This window comes from Scyliorhinus torazame, unplaced genomic scaffold (assembly GCF_047496885.1).
Source record: "Scyliorhinus torazame isolate Kashiwa2021f unplaced genomic scaffold, sScyTor2.1 scaffold_836, whole genome shotgun sequence".
In the NCBI taxonomy this organism is placed as follows: domain Eukaryota; kingdom Metazoa; phylum Chordata; class Chondrichthyes; order Carcharhiniformes; family Scyliorhinidae; genus Scyliorhinus; species Scyliorhinus torazame.
Genome location: NW_027308563.1, coordinates 47,501 through 62,500, shown reverse-complemented (window position 1 = coordinate 62,500; position 15,000 = coordinate 47,501). Strand labels below are relative to the sequence as shown.

The following is a 15,000-nucleotide window of genomic DNA, read 5'->3' as shown; positions in this document are numbered from 1 at the left end:
TGTCATCTGATGTTGCATATTCAAAAAAACTGAGGATTTTAATTCTTCTGAAAAAGCTTTCAAGATCTATTTGAATTTGTGTATTATCTGGCTTTTGTACTGGGACAAACGTTAATCCTTTGTTTAAAATTTTTTCTTGTATCATGGTAAGTTTGAATGTACTTGATATGTTAACTATTGTATTGTTAAGATTGAGTGGTTCTTCTTGTAGGCTCGTTTTATTGCCATGTAAGTGTGTTAACCAATTATTTAGTATAGCTATAGCTGTTTCGTCCGTCCAATGAATGTTACCTAACTGGACCTGGAAAAACCTATTCGGAATTGCTGGGATGAAAGAATGCTGGTTAATGTATTGGTTCAAGGCTGTGATGGTCCTCTTCTGTTCTTGTGGGAGATTTGCACTATAATTGAGTTCAACTATAAAAATCTCTGCTTTAGGGAATTTTTGTTTTGTAGTATTCAATAGGATCTCGAGTTGTTTAATCGCAGTGGAAGGTTTTTGTGTGCGGTTATCAATACCAATTGATAACACCACTTTTTGTATTTTCGAAGAGGGTTGTAATTTGTTTAGAACAGTACTGATGTGGGAAAATTTTGCTCCAGGAAAACAGTCGAATTGTATGTTTGGATCCGGACAATGTTTAATTTTCATGAGGTTGGAATCTCCTATTATTAATGTAGATTTTTGTGGCAAAAATGGCCAATCTTCATTCTTGTCATTTGTGTGAAGATGTTGTATCATAGATATTGTAGTTACTTTTTGTATCATGGGGAATGTTGTGTCCGGTGATGATGAGTGTGTCTGTAATGACTGTGTAGGGTTGTGTCTATCCATCTCTGGGCTAACAGCTCTGTAGGACCAAGTAAGTGATTGGATAGGGGCTTTTAAAAGACCTAGAAAACTCGAACATGTCGGTGTAGATGACGGGGATGAAACTATGTGTTCCATAATTAAATTCTTAGAAGTACTTGGCACTGTTTGTGTTTGTATTTGCTGTTTTTTGTGTAATGTTATTGGTGTTGAGATGTCTGTATGTTCGGAAAGTGATCCTGCAATTTGTTGATTGTCCTGTTGTTGTTTTGTAGAAGTAGTCGTTTTTAATCCTTTCAATGTTAAGACCTTTTGTAAGTTCAAGATATATTCTTTTGTTTTTTGGATTGTTTTAGTTCTGAATTTATTCTTAACTTTTGTTTTGTGCCATTGTACAGCTTTTGAAAAAGCTTCCTCGCATCTATTTATATCGATAATTTTTTGTAATTTATTAAATAATGTTTTCAGGTTTGTTTTATAATGTTGAATTAATAAAACTTTAGTGTTATAAACCCAATTGTTTGCATTGATTGTTAATCTATTTGTTGTTGTAGTAGTTAACCCTGCTGGTTTTATTGAGTCTATTAGTGACTTTGATAATTGTACAATGTGTGTAGGGGTGTCCTCTTCAAGAATAGATAATTGGTGCATACTTTGTAACATTTTAAAAATTATTTTAACGGTTGGGATGAATGTATTTGTCCGGATATAAATGGGATTCATTGTATTGTTGTTCATTTTGTGATGACCGCCACATCCAGGTTACCTTGAAAAGAAATGTTTTTTTTGTAAATTAAATATTTAAGTTAGATATACTTATAATTAGGAAAGTACAAGTACATGACAGTTAAGAATCTTGGACAATTTTTAATAAAATATTTTAGGAAAAATAATTATTTTTATTCACACTTTTACTAAATTATCAATAAACATTTATATTTACGGAAACCAAATATAATATACATATCAATACATATTTTAATGTTTACATAAGAAAAAAAACTTTTGATACTCTTATTCTCCGTTTGTTACCTAAGACTACTATATAAAGTAGCTAGGTTTTTTGGGGAGAAATGGATACTGCAGTATATGTCTAAAAGGTGGTAGAAATGGACGATAGTTAGTTTTAAAGTATAGTTAGGGTAATTTAATTTTTTTTTTTTTTTTTTTTTTTTTTTTCCTCAAATATATTGTAACCAATTGTGAAGAATGGCCATGGCTGTGTCGTCTGTCCAGGTTATATTATTGTGTGAAACAGTAAAAACTTTATTTGATATGCTTGGGATATAACATTTATTTCTAATAAAGTCATTTAAAGTGACAATTGTTCGGATTTGTTTTTCTGGAAGTTTGCGGCTAAAATTGATTTCTGTGATGAAAATTTTAGTTCTGGGGAATTTTTGTGCGGCTATTTTTAATAGGATTTGTAATTGTTTAATAGCAGTGGTAGATGTTTGTGTACGGTTGAAAATACCTATGGAAAATATTATTGTATTTATTATGGGACAGGATTTTAATTTATGTAAAACGGAGGTAATGTGGATGAATTTTGCGCGTGGGAAACTGTCCAATTGAATATTGGGGTTGGGGCAATTTTTAATAGTGGATAGATTGGAGTCACCTATAATTAGAGCAGACTTTTTTGGTATTAAGAACCATTTTTTATTTTTGTAAAATGTATGGGGGTGTTGTAATATAATATATTTGGTCTCGTCATTCGTGGTAGTGGGTAAAATTTTATTTGGTATGTGTCTAACGTCGGTTATTTTTATAATTGGACTGTCAGTTACGTCGTCACTTGATTGTGACTGGACTGGGGTTGTTAGTAGATCGAAGTGTGTGGTATAAGTTGGGATTTGTGGTATAGGTGTAAAATTGTCATTGTGACTTAGTGCTGCATATTCGAAATCCGAATTTATGTCTTGTGTTTCCGGAGGGTCAATTACCTTTGTGTCTATAGGTGAAATGTTAATATTCGAATTAAAAATGTAGTTATGAGTTTTTTCAATAATCTCGAATCTTGCATTTTGTCTGAAATTTTTGTTATACCACCTTTTTGCCATATCAAATGCCTCTTGTGGCCGCTCCTTCCCAAAATCTTTTTCTAATTTGTTAAGTAATTTTTTTAGGTGTGTTTTATAATGGTCTATAACAATTGTTTGGGTAGTTTGAGCCCAATTATTTGCATTTATTATTAATTTTGAGCTAATTTGCGGGGTAACTCCTATGGGTCGAATTGAATTGATTAATGTATTGGATACTTTTTTTATATATTTGGGGATGTTCCCTTCTGTTAACGTCAGGTGATGCATATATTGCAGCATTTTGTACATTATTTTGGTTGCTGGTAAATCGAAATTTTCTTCAGTGAAAAGGATGGTGGTATTCATCCTTAAAATAAAACAGAAAGAGTTAATTTCTTATATAATTTTAAATACTTTATATGTAAGTAACATTAGTTATCGATGAAATTTTTTTTTTTTTTTTTTTTTTTTTTTTTTTTTTTTTTGAGGAAAAACCGAATAAATGTAACCTAAAATACAAACCATTTAAAATTGTTGTATCTATATTAATTTAATTATTATTGTATATCAAACTACGTTAATGTGATAAAGATAGAGAGCACGAGATCGACCAGGCGCGAGACTGGAAAATAGCCTTAAAGTTTTTGGGAATTATTCCCAAATTATAACATACCTGAGAGTGGTTTTGCTGAGATTTTTGAAATTTGAATGTAGTCTAATAGTGGACTATCTAGTGGAAGGAATCATTCCTTGTTAGACTTTATATTTACTTTTATTAAAAATATTTGTATTAAAAAATGCTACCTGGAGAGTTGTGTAGAGAAACGAACTGGTTGATGGACTAGCCCTCTGCTATGTCACGATGGGAATCTTCCTTTGTAGATATTACAAAATGTTAAAGATTTTTGAAAAAATTATTTCTTTTTTATTAAAAAATGAGGAAAAATTTTTTGTGAAAAACCACTTTTTAAAAAAATTTTGTGCTATCTGCATCGAAGTAGAGAGTACAGATCTTTATGTGGGCTACTAAAACCTATTTTGTAGGCAAACAATGGTCCCGACATGTTTCGCAGACATTACTGCTCATCAGGGGACTGTTTTTCGTCCACTAAGAGCCTTCCTCTCACTAAATGTGTAGCACAAATTTCCAAATCAAAAATCTTACTTTTTTTTAAAAAAATTAAAAAAATTCCATTAAAAAAATCCTTATTTAAAAGATTTTTTTAAAAAAAGTTTTAACTAGGTAAAGGTAATTAATTATTGAAATGGTTTTACCTCAGAATTAATCAAAAATAGTAGAAATGTTCTCTGAAACGTAGTAGAAATATGGAGGATTTGGTGAAGCAACCTACTCCGGAGTGAGTCTGGAAGCTTCTGACCAACTGTCAGCCAGTAACAGCTGCATAAAACCGTTTTTTTTAAAAAAAAAACTGTGATGTCATAAACGTCAACATACCTGAAAGAATTAGCATATTTAAATTAGGAATTGTACATTTTGTAATATTAATATGGAGCTATTAATTATTTTAAAATGCTTTTTATCTTTTTGATCTCCTTTGATTGTCATTTAAACTGTCTTGTAAACCATCAAAATGAATGTTGGTTAACATGTGATTTAATTTGGTAAACGTATTGGCCAAAGGAAATCATATCAAATCACACATCTCATCGATATCCCACTCTCCATCTTCAGCACATATTTATGTAATAAATTTTAATCCTATCTATATTAACAAAAAAATGCTAATAGCCTAAGATCCTTTATGAAATGTTAAAAACGAACAAGAAATTGGTTTGATTTTTTAATATCTGATCATTGATTCGTTATATATAACTAATTCGTGTAGTTTAATTGGGAATTTATATTTTTTTATATTAAAAAGAATAATTTGGCGGGTTGAGTTCCGTAAAGAAATGTTTAAGTTTTTGAATGTAATTGAGGAAAGTGTGTTTAAAGAAAAGTGTGTTAGTAAAGATTTTAATGGGCAGTGACAGGAACTTGGAAAGCTCGGCTGCCGGTTTAAACTGTCTTTACCAAGATGGCGGGTGGCCAGCGGCCGCTGAAATCGCCGATAATAGTCCGAGTTATTAATGAAGTAATTTGTGTTGTGAGAAGACAGAATGGTAAGGTCTTTTGTCTGTCAACTTTGTTCGTGACTCGAGGTTAGTAACAAAGCTGTTAGGACGTATATTTACTGGAAAATTTATATTCGGCTGGAGTTAAAATGGCGGATCGGGTTTATTTTTTTAAAACAAAACCTTCGTTTTATGGAAGATCTTTGGATTTATTAATTATACTTTATGAAGATAAAACAAAGGGGGATAGTGTCTATCAATTATATACTGAACTGCGTTATGAAAAATTAGTTTGAAAGATTTTATATCGGAGGATTTATGTCGGGTGCGCAGCGTGACTGGTGAAACGGGAAAAGCAGGTATGTGTGTCTGTGTTGCAGTCAGTTTAAAAACCGTCAGTTAAGACCTGTAGTAGTAATTATGAGAAAAAAGTCAGTGAATTGGTCCTTATGAGCTATTATTCTTTTTTTAAAAACATTTTTTATAAATCTTAGTCCTTTCATGGTATGAATATTTAAAGGGGAAGGGAGAAATATTATTTGGGGAAAGTTTTTTTTAAAAAAATCTGGGGTTTGTATGGAAAGGAGTTTTATGGAGAGAACTGGGGGATGTGATTGGTTGTTGGGGTGGGTCGTGGTGGGTTTTTTTGCAAAGTTTTTTATAGGAGTTTCGAGGTGGGGGTTGTAAGCAAAATGAGGGGTTTTACTTTTGGTAGAGGGGATGGGAAGGTTGGGGTGGAGGGTGCATACTAGGTTTGAGTGATGGGTAAGCTTTGGACCGGGCTGGAGTAGAGGGAGAAGGTTGGATGAGGGAAGTTTCTACTGTAGGAGGAGTTCCCAGATGAGGGAAGGGGCTTCTATGGTTAGGACAAGGGTTTTTTTTAAGGACAGGACTATGTCAATCAAGGATGAAGTGTTAATGGATAATATAGGGGTAATGGGGGGAAGAAAAACTTGGTTAACAATATAAACCAATGTTTTTCCAGAAAATATTTGTCCTTTATGGAAATGTGTATTTTTTTGTAGGTTCCGTACAGTATGTGGACCCGTATAATTCTGGACTAGGAAGATTCGAGAAAAGCAAGGTCCTTTGGATTGTGTAAGTGTGTCTTGATATTATTATACACATAAACTGAATAATATGTGCACTTATACAATCTGTTAGAGGTGGTTGTGCTTATTAAAGGGTGGAATATTATCAGAAATATGTGAGGGAGAAAGATCATTTTCTAATTATTAAAAACTTGCCTAATGTAACTAACTGGGAATAGTTATCATTTTATTTAAACAGGGTTTAAAGCTTCATGATTTATGTAGGGGGGCAAACGGTTTAGTGGGGAACAGGGTTTGTGGAGGGGTAGGCTGTTTGTGAATGAGGGGGTATGTGGGGGAGAGAAAAGGGGCCTGTGAGGTTGAGTTGTGGGGAGGAGGGAGGCCTATGAGGTTGAGTTGTGGGGAGGAGGGGGGGGGGTTTGTGAGGTTGAGGTGTGGGGAGGAAAAAGGTCTGTGAGGTTGAGTTGTGGGGAGAAGAGGGGCTTATGAGGTTGTGTTGTGGGGAGGAAGGGGAACTGTGAGGTTGAGTTGTGGAGAGGGGGGGTTGTAGGGAGGAGGGGGGTCTGTGAGGTTGAGTTGTGGGGAGGAAGGGGGCTTGTGAGATTAAGTCGTGGGGAGAAGGGGGGCCCTATAAGATTAAAATATGGGGAGGGGGGGGGTTCTGTAAAGTTGAGTTGTGGGGAGGAGGGGGAGGGTCTGTGAGATTAAGTTGTAGGGAGGAGGGGGATCTTGTGAGGTTGAATTGTGGGAAGGAAGGGGGGCCTGTAAGGTTGAGTTGTGGGGAAAAGGGGAGTCCTATAAGGTTAAGTTGTGGGGAGGAGGGGGGGTCTGTGTAGTTAAGTTGTGGATAGGAAGGGGGGTCTGTGAAATTGAGTTGTGGGGAGAAGAGGGGGTATGTGAGGTTAAGTTGTAGGGAGGAGAAAGGACCTGTGAGGTTGAGTTGTGGGAAGGAGAGGGGATCTATGAGGTTGAGTTGTGGGGAGGAAGGGGAGTAGTTGAGGTTAAGTTGTGGGGAGGAAGGGGAGTATGGTGAGGTTGAGTTGTGGGGAGAAGAAAGGACCTGTGAGGTTGAGTTGTGGGGAGAAGAAAGGACCTGTGAGGTTGAGTTGTGGGGAGGAAAGGGGAACTATGAGGTTGAGTTGTGGGGAGGGGTTTGGGCCTGTGAGGTGAGTTGTGGGGAGGAAGGGGAGTCTAGTAAGGTTGAGTTGTAGGGAGGAGAATGAACCTGTGAGGTTGAGTTGTGGGGAGGAGGGGGGATCTATGAGATTGAGATGTGGGGAGGAGTTGGGGTCTGTGAGGTCTGGTGAGGTTAAGTTGTGGGGAGGAGAAAGGACTTGCGAGTTTGAGTTCTGGGGAAGAGAGAGGACCTATGAGGTTGAGTTGTGGGTAGGAGTTGGAGCCTGTGGGGTTGAGTTGTGGGGAGGAAGGGGGGTCTGGTGAGGTTAAGTTGTGGGGAGGAGAAAGGGCTTGTGAGGTTGAATTGTAGGGAGGAGAGTGGACCTATGAGGTTGAGTTGTGGTGAGTAGTTGGGGCCTGTGAGGTTGAGTTGTGGGAAGGAAGGGGGGTCTGGTGAGGTTAAGTTGTGGGGAGGAGAAAGGACTTGTGAGGTTGAGTTCTGGGGAAGAGAGGGGACGTATGAGGTTGAGTTGTGGTGAGGAGTTGGGGCCTATGAGGTTGAGTTGTGTGGAGGAGTTGGGGCCTGTAAGGTTGAGTTGTGGGAAGGAAAGGGGATCTGGTGAGGTTAAGTTGTGGGGAGGAGAAAGGACTTGTGAGGTTGAGTTCTGGGGAAGAGAGGGGACCTATGAGGTTGAGTTGTGGTGAGGAGTTGGGGCCTATGAGGTTGAGTTGTGTGGAGGAGTTGGGGCCTGTAAGGTTGAGTTGTGGGGAGGAAAGGGGATCTGGTGAGGTTAAGTTGTGGGGAGGAGAAAGGACTTGTGAGGTTGAGTTCTGGGGAAGAGAGGGGACCTATGAGGTTGAGTTGTGGTGGGGAGTTGGGGCCTATGAGGTTGAGTTGTGTGGAGGAGTTGGGGCCTGTAAGGTTAAGTTGTGGGAAGGAAGGGTGGTTTTGTGAGGATGAGTTGTGGGGAGGAGAAAGGACCCTTGAGTTTGAATTGTGGAGAGGAGAGTGCATCTATGATGTTGAATTGTGGGGAGGAGTTGGGGTCTATAAGGTTGAGTTGTGGGAAAAAAAGGGGGGGCTCCGGTGAGGTCGAGTTATGTGGAGGAGAAAGGATCTGTGAGGTTAAATAGTGGGAGGAGAGGGTGTCTATGAGGTTAAGTTGTGGGGAGGAGTTGGGGCCTGTGAGGTTGAGTTTTGGGGAGGAAGGGGGGTCTGGTGTGGTATAAGTTGTGGGGAGGAGAAGGGATGTATGAGGTTGAATTGTGGGGAGGAAAGGGGACCTATGAGGTTGAGTTGTGGGGAGGAGTTGGGGTCTATGAGGTTGAGTTGTGGGGAGGAAGGGGGGTCTGGTGTGGTATAAGTTGTGGGGAGGAGAAAGGACTTGAGGTTAAGTTGTGGGAGAAGAGGGGACCTATGAGGTTGAGTTGTGGGGAGGAGTTGGGGCCTGTGAGGTTAAGTTGTAGGGAGGAAGGGGGGGTCTAGTAAGGTTGAATTGTGGGGAGGAGAAAGGAACTGTGAGGTTGAGTTGTGGGGAGGAGAGGGGACCTATGAGGTTGAGTTATCAGGAGGAGTTGGGGCCTGTGAGATTGATTTGTGGGGAGGAAGGGGGTCTGGTAAGGTTGAGTTGTGGGGAAGAGAAAGGACCTATGAGGTTAAATTGTGGGGGGGAAAATTGGGGCCTGTGAGGTATGTGTTGTGGGGAGGAAGGGGGGTCTGGTGAGGTTAAGTTGTGTGGAGGAAGAAAGGACCTGTGAGGTTGAGTTGTGGGGAGAAAGGGGGTCTGGTGAGGTTGAGTTGTGGGGGGGAGAAAGGACCTGTGAAGTTAAGTTGTGGGGAGGAGAGGGGAACTATGAGGTTGAGTTGTGGTGAGGAAGGGGGGTCGGGTGAACTTGAGTTGTAGGAAGGAGAAAGGACTTGTGAGGTTGAGTTGTGGGGACGAGAGGGAATCTATGAGGTTGAGTTGTGGGGGGGAGCTGGGGCCGATGAGGTTGAATTATGGGGAAGAAGTGGGGTCTGGTGAGGTTGAGTATGTAGGGAGGAGAGAGGACCTGTGAGGTTAAGTTGTGGGAAGGAGAGGTGATCTATCAGGTTTAGTTGTGGAGAGGAGAGGGGACCTCTGAGATTGAGTTGTGGAGAGGAGTTGGGACCTGTGAGGTTGAGTTGTGGGGAGGAAGAGGGGTCTAGTGAGGTTGGGTTGTGGGGAGGAGAAAGGACCTATGAGGTCGAATTGTGGGGAGGAGAGGGGACCTATAAGGTTGAGTTGTGGGGAAGGGTTGGGGCCTGTAAGGTTGAGTTGTGGGGAGGAAGGGGGATCTGGTGCGGTTGAATTGTGGGGAGGAGAAAGGACCTATGAGGTTGAGTTGTGGGGAGGAGAGAGGACTTATGAGGTTGAGTTGTGGGGAGAAGTTGGGGTCTGTGAGGTTGAATTGTGGGGAGGAAGGGGGGTCTGGTAAGGTTAAGTTGTGGGGAGGAGAAAGGACCTGTGAGATTGAGTTGTAGGGGAGGGGGCTCTGGTGAGGTTGAGTTGTGGGGAAGAGAAATGACTTGTGAGGTTAAGTTGTGGGAGGAGAGGGGATTTATGAAGTTGAGTTGTGGAGGGGAGTTGGGGCCTGTGAGGTTGAGTTGTGGGGAGGAAGGGGGATCTGGTGCGGTTGAATTGTGGGGAGGAGAAAGGACCTATGAGGTTGAGTTGTGGGGAAGAGAAAGGAACTGTGAGGTTGAGTTGTGGGGAGGAGTTGGGGCCTGTGAAGTTGAGATGTGGGGAGGAAAGGGGGTCGGGTGAGGTTGAGTTGTGGGGAGGAAGGGGGGTGTGGTGCGGTTGAGTTAAGGCGAGGAGAAAGGGCCCGTGAGTTTGAGTTGTGGGGAAGAGAGGGGATTTATGAGGTTAATTTGTGGGGAGGAGTTAGGACCAGTGAGGTTGAGTTGTGGGGAGGAAGGGGGGTCTGGTGAGGTTGGGTTGTGGGGAGGAGAAAGGACTTATGAGGTTGAGTTGTGGGGAGGAGGGGGGGATTCATGAGGTTAATTTGTGGGGAGGAGTTAGGACCAGTGAGGTTGAGTTGTGGGGAAGAAGGGGGATCTGGTAAAGTTGAGTTGTGGGGAGGAGAGAGGACCTGTGAGGTTGAGTTGTGGGAAGGAGAGGTGGCCTATGAAATTTAGTTGTGGAGAGGAGTTGGGGCCTGTAAGGTATGTGTTGTGGGGAGGAAGGGGGGTCTGGTGAGGTTAAGATTGTGGGGAGGAAGAAAGACCTATGAGGTTGAGTTGTGGGGAGGAGAGAGGACCTATGAAGTTGAGTTGTGGGGAGGAGTTGGGTCCTGTGAGGTTGAGTTATGGGGAGGAAAGGGGGTTCTGATGCAGTGGAGTTGTGGGGAGGAGAAAGGATCCATGAGGTTGAGTTATGGGGAGGAGAGGGGAATCCCTGAGGTTGAGTTGTGGGGAGGAGTTGTGGTCTATGAAGTTGAGTTGTGGGGGGAAAAAAAATAAACTGGTGAGATTGGGTTATAGGGAGGAGAAAGGACCTGTGAGGTTGAGTTGTGGGAAGAAGAGGGGATCTATGAGGTTGAGTTATGGGGAGCAGTTATGGCCTGCGAGGTTGAATTGTGGGGAGGAAGGAGGGTCTGGTGAGGTTGAGTTGTGGGGAGGAGAAAGGACTTGTGAGGTTCAGTTGTGGGGAGGAGAGGGAATCTATAAGTTTGAGTTGTGGGGAGGAATTGGGGCTTGTGAGATTGAGTCGTGGGGAGAAAGGGGGTCTGGTGAGTTTGAGTTGTGGGTAGGAGAAAGGACCTGTGAGGTTGAGTTGTGGGGAGAAAGGGGGTTTGGTGAGGTTGAGTTGTGGGGGGGGGGGGAAAAGAAAGGACCTGTGAAGTTGAGTTGTGGGGAGGAGAGGGGAACTATGAGGTTGAGTTGTGGGGAGGAAGGAGGGTCGGGTGAGCATTGAGTTGTAGGAAGGAGAAAGGACTTGTGAGGTTGAGTTGTGGGGACGAGAGGGAATCTATGAGGTTGAGTTGTGGGGGGGAGTTGGGGCCTATGAGGTTGAGTTATGGGGAAGAAGGGGGGTCTGGTGAGGTTGAGTATGTGGGGAGGAGAGAGGACCTGTGAGGTTAAGTTGTGGGAAGGAGAGGTAATCTATCAGGTTTAGTTGTGGAGAGGAGAGGGGACCTCTGAGATTGAGTTGTGGAGAGGAGTTGGGACCTGTGAGGTTGAGTTGTGGGGAGGAAGAGGCGTCTAGTGAGGTTGGGTTGTGGGGAGAAGAAAGGACCTGTGAGGTCGAATTGTGGGGAAGAGAGGGGACCTATAAGGTTGAGTTGTGGGGAAGAGTTGGGGCCTGTGAGGTTGAGTTGTGGGGAGGAAGGGGGGGTCTGGTGAGGTTGAGTTGTGGGGAGGAGAAAGGACTTGTGAGGTTGAGTTATGGGGAGGAGAGGGGGACTGTGAGGTTGAGTTGTGGGGAGGAGTTGGGGTCTGTGAGGTTGAGTAATGGGGAAGAAGGGAGGTCTGGCGAGGTTGAGTTGTGTGGAGAAGAAAGGATCTGTGAGGTTGAGTTGTGGGAGGAGAGGGGACTTATGAAGTTGAGTTGTGGAGAGGAGTTGGGGCCTGTGAGGTTGAGTTGTGGGGAGGAAGGGGGGTCTGGTACGGTTGAATTGTGGGGAGGAGAAGGACCTATGAGGTTGAGTTGTGGGGAAGAGAAAGGACCTGTCAGGTTGAGTTGTGGGGAGGAGTTGGGGCCTGTGAGGTTGAGATGTGGGAAGGAAAAGGGGGTCGGGTGCGGTTGAGTTGTGGGGAGGAAGGGGGGTATGGTGCGGTTGAGCTGAGGGGAGGAGAAAGGGCCTGTGAGGTTGAGTTGTGGGGAAGAGAGGGGATTTATGAGGTTAATTTGTGGGGAGGAGTTAGGACCTGTGAGGTTGAGTTGTGGGGAGGAAGGGGGGTCTGGTACGGTTGAGTTGTGGGGAGGAGAAAGGAACTGTGAGGTTGAGTTGTGGGGAGGAAAGGGAGCCTATGAGGTTGAGTTGTGGGGAGCAAAAAGGACTTGTGAGGTTGAGTTTTGGGGAGGAAGGGGGATCTGGTGAGGTTGATTCGTGGGGAGGAGAAAAGACCTGTGAGGTTGAGTTGTGGGGAGGAGAGGTGATCTATGAGGTTAAGTTGTGGAAAGGAAGGGGGGTCTGGTAAGGTTAAGTTGTGGGGAGGAGAAAAGACCTGTGAGATTGAGTTGTGGGGAGGAGCGGGGACGTATGGGGTTGAGTTGTGGTGAGGAGTTGGGGTCTATGAAATTGAGTTGTGGGGAGGAAGGGGGGTCCGGTGAGATTAAGTTGTAAGGAGGAGAAAGGACCTGTGAGGTTGAGTTGTGGGGAGGAGAAGGGACCTATGAGGTTAAGTTGTGGGTAGGAGTTCGGTCCTGTGAGGTTGAGTTATGGGGAGGAAGGGGGGTCTGGTGTGGTTGAGTTGTGGGGAGGGGAAAGGATCTATGAGGTTGAGTTGTGGGGAGGAGAGGAGAATACCTAAGGTTGAGTTGTGGGGAGGAGTTGTGGTGTATGAGGTTAAGTTGTGGGGGGAAAAAAAATAAATAAACTGGTGAGGTTGGGTTATAAGGAGGAGGAAGGACCTGTGAGGTTGAGTTGTGGGAAGAAGAGGGGATTCATGAGGTTGAGTTATGGGGAGCAGTTATGGTCTGCGAGGTTGAGTTGTGAGGAGGAAGGAGGGTCTGGTGAGGTTGAGTTGTGGGAAGGAGAAAGGACCTGTGAGGTTGAGTTATGGGAAGGAGAGGTGACCTATGAGATTTAGTTGTGGAGAGAAGTAGGGGCGTGTAAGTTTAAGTTGTGGGGAGGAAGGGGGGTCTGGTGAGGTTGAGTTGTCGGTAGGAGAAAGGACCTGTGAGGTTAAATTGTGGAAAGGAGAGGGGATCCATGGGGTTGAGTTGTGGGAAGGAGTTGGGGCCTGTAAGGTTGAGTTGTGGGGAGGAAGGGGGGCCTATGAGGTTGAGTTGTGGGGAGGAGAAAGGACTTATGAGGTTGAGTTGTGGGGAGGAAGGGGGGTCTGGTGAGGTTAAGTTGTGGGGAGGAGAAAGGACCTGTGAGGTTGAGTTGTGGGGAGGAGAGGGGACCTATAATGTTGGGTTGTGGGGAAGAATTGGGGCCTGTGAGGTTGAGTTGTGGGCAGGAAGGGGGGTCTGGTGAGATTGAGTTGTGGGTAGGAGAACGGATCTGTGAGGTTGAGTTATGGGAGGAGAGGGGACTTATGAGGTTGAGTTGTGGAGAGGAGTTGGGGCTTGTGAGGTTAAGTTGTAGGGAGGAAGGTGGTCTGGTGAGGTTGGGTTGTGGGGAAGAGAAAGGACCTATGAGATAGAGTTGTGGGGAGGATTTGGGGTCTATGGGGTTGGGTTGTAGGGAGGAAGGGGTGGTCTGGTGAGGTTGAGTTGTCAGAAGGAGGAAGGACCTGTGAGGTTTAGTTATGGGGAGGAGTTAGGGCCTATGAGGTTGAGTTGTGGGGAGGAAGGGGGGTCTGGTTCGGTTGAGTTGTGGGGAAGAGAAAGATCGCGCGAGGTTGAATTGTGGGGAGGAGAGGGGACCTATGGGGTTGAATTGTGGGGAGGAGTTGGGGGTTGTGAGGCTAAATTCTGAGGAGGAAGGGGGGTCTGGTGAGGTTGAGTTGTGGGGAGAAGGAAGGATCTGTTAGGTTGAGCTATGGGTGAGGAGAAGGGGCGTATGAGGTTGAGTTGTGGGGAGAAGTTGGGGCCTGTGAGGTTGAATTGTGGGGAGGAAGGGGGGTCTGGCGAAGTTTAATTGTGGGGTGGAGAAAGTAACTGAGGTTGAGTTATGGGGAAGAGAGGGGGCCTATGAGGTTGAATTGTGGGGATGAGTTGGGATTTATGAGGTTGAGTTGTGGGGTGGAGGGGGTGTCTGGTAAGGTTGAGTTGTGGGGAGGAGAAAGAACCTGTAAGGTTATGGGGAGGAGAGGGGTAGGGTTAGGTTTAGGGTTAGGGTTTAGGGGTTAGGGTTTAGGGGTTAGGGTTAGGATTCCGGGTTACGGACAGAAGGGTGTCCTTATAAAAGTGAGGATAGTGCCAGGGAAGATTATGGATAGGGCTAGGAATATGAAGATTTGTAGGATAGATATAAGAATCAAAAAAAAAAAAAAAAAAAAAAAAAAAAAAAAAAAAAAAAAAAAAAAACGTGTATTATGACACTACTTGGAACAAGTTAATGTTATACGTGGCACTCGTCAAGGTTAGGATTCCGGGTTACGGACAGATGGGTGGTTACCCTTTTTTTTCTGCACCCAATAAGGGATACAGCGCCGAAGCGTCTGCCACTTTACTGGCGCACGTTCAACATTCTTTTCCGCATAGGATTTTACGTCATCTTGTTTCACGGAACTGAGAAAATATTTAAAAATTTAAAATAAAAACAAGTTGGAAAATAGTACGTGAGCAGCGAAGATTAGATTGTAGTTATATAAGAAGGTTGGGATGAAAGATTATTTAAAATTGTAAATGTGTAGGGTTTAGGGGTTAGGGTTAAGGGTTTGGGTTTAGGGTTAGGGTTTAGGGTTAGGGTTGGGTTTAGGGTTGGGTTTAGGGTTTAGGGGTTAGGGTTAGGGTTTAGGGTTTGGGGTTAGGGGTTAGGGTTTAGGGGTTAGGGTTAGGGTTTAGGGTTAGGGTTAGGGTTAGTAAAACGACACCAAATTAGGGTTAGGGTTTAAGGTTAGGGTTTAGGTTAGGGTTAGGGTTAGGTTTAGGGTTAGGGTTAGGGTTAGGATTCCGGATTCTGGACAGAAGGGTAACCTTATAAAAGTGAGGATAGTGTCAGGGAAGATTATGGATAGGGCTAGAAATATGAAGGTTTGTAGGATAGATATAAGAATAAGAGAATAGGGGAGAGAAAAAAAATTTAATAAAAAAGGTCACTCTTTATGGAGTTTGGGTTAGGG

General features: G+C 43.6%; 1 protein-coding gene and 2 long non-coding RNA genes across 3 annotated transcripts in view; 1 reads left to right on the top strand and 2 right to left on the bottom strand.

The window, feature by feature from the left end:
- LOC140406745 (uncharacterized) overlaps positions 1 to 4,237 on the bottom strand; it is a 7,148-nt gene extending 2,911 nt beyond the window's left edge. The window contains exons 1-2 of the long non-coding RNA XR_011939272.1: positions 4,111 to 4,237; positions 3,640 to 3,709 (exon numbers count right to left, since the gene is read on the bottom strand). This is a non-coding gene — a long non-coding RNA (uncharacterized lncRNA). The remainder of the gene's footprint in view (positions 1 to 3,639; positions 3,710 to 4,110) is intronic.
- Positions 1 to 6,260, top strand: part of LOC140406750 (uncharacterized) — a 23,079-nt gene extending 16,819 nt beyond the window's left edge. The window contains exon 3 of the long non-coding RNA XR_011939275.1: positions 5,937 to 6,260. This is a non-coding gene — a long non-coding RNA (uncharacterized lncRNA). The remainder of the gene's footprint in view (positions 1 to 5,936) is intronic.
- Positions 1,993 to 3,559, bottom strand: LOC140406741 (uncharacterized). The gene is made up of 2 exons (XM_072494691.1): positions 3,509 to 3,559; positions 1,993 to 3,202 (listed from the first exon to the last, which is right to left on the bottom strand). The coding sequence occupies exon 2, from the start codon at positions 3,199 to 3,201 to the stop codon at positions 1,993 to 1,995; it is 1,209 nt and encodes a 402-aa protein (XP_072350792.1). The 5' UTR covers position 3,202; positions 3,509 to 3,559.
- Positions 6,261 to 15,000: the final 8,740 nt, after the last annotated feature.

Excerpts from the sequence above, each read along its gene's own strand:
- LOC140406741 (XM_072494691.1), bottom strand. The coding sequence starts at position 3,201 with ATGAATACCACCATCCTTTTCACTGAAGAAAATTTCGATTTACCAGCA.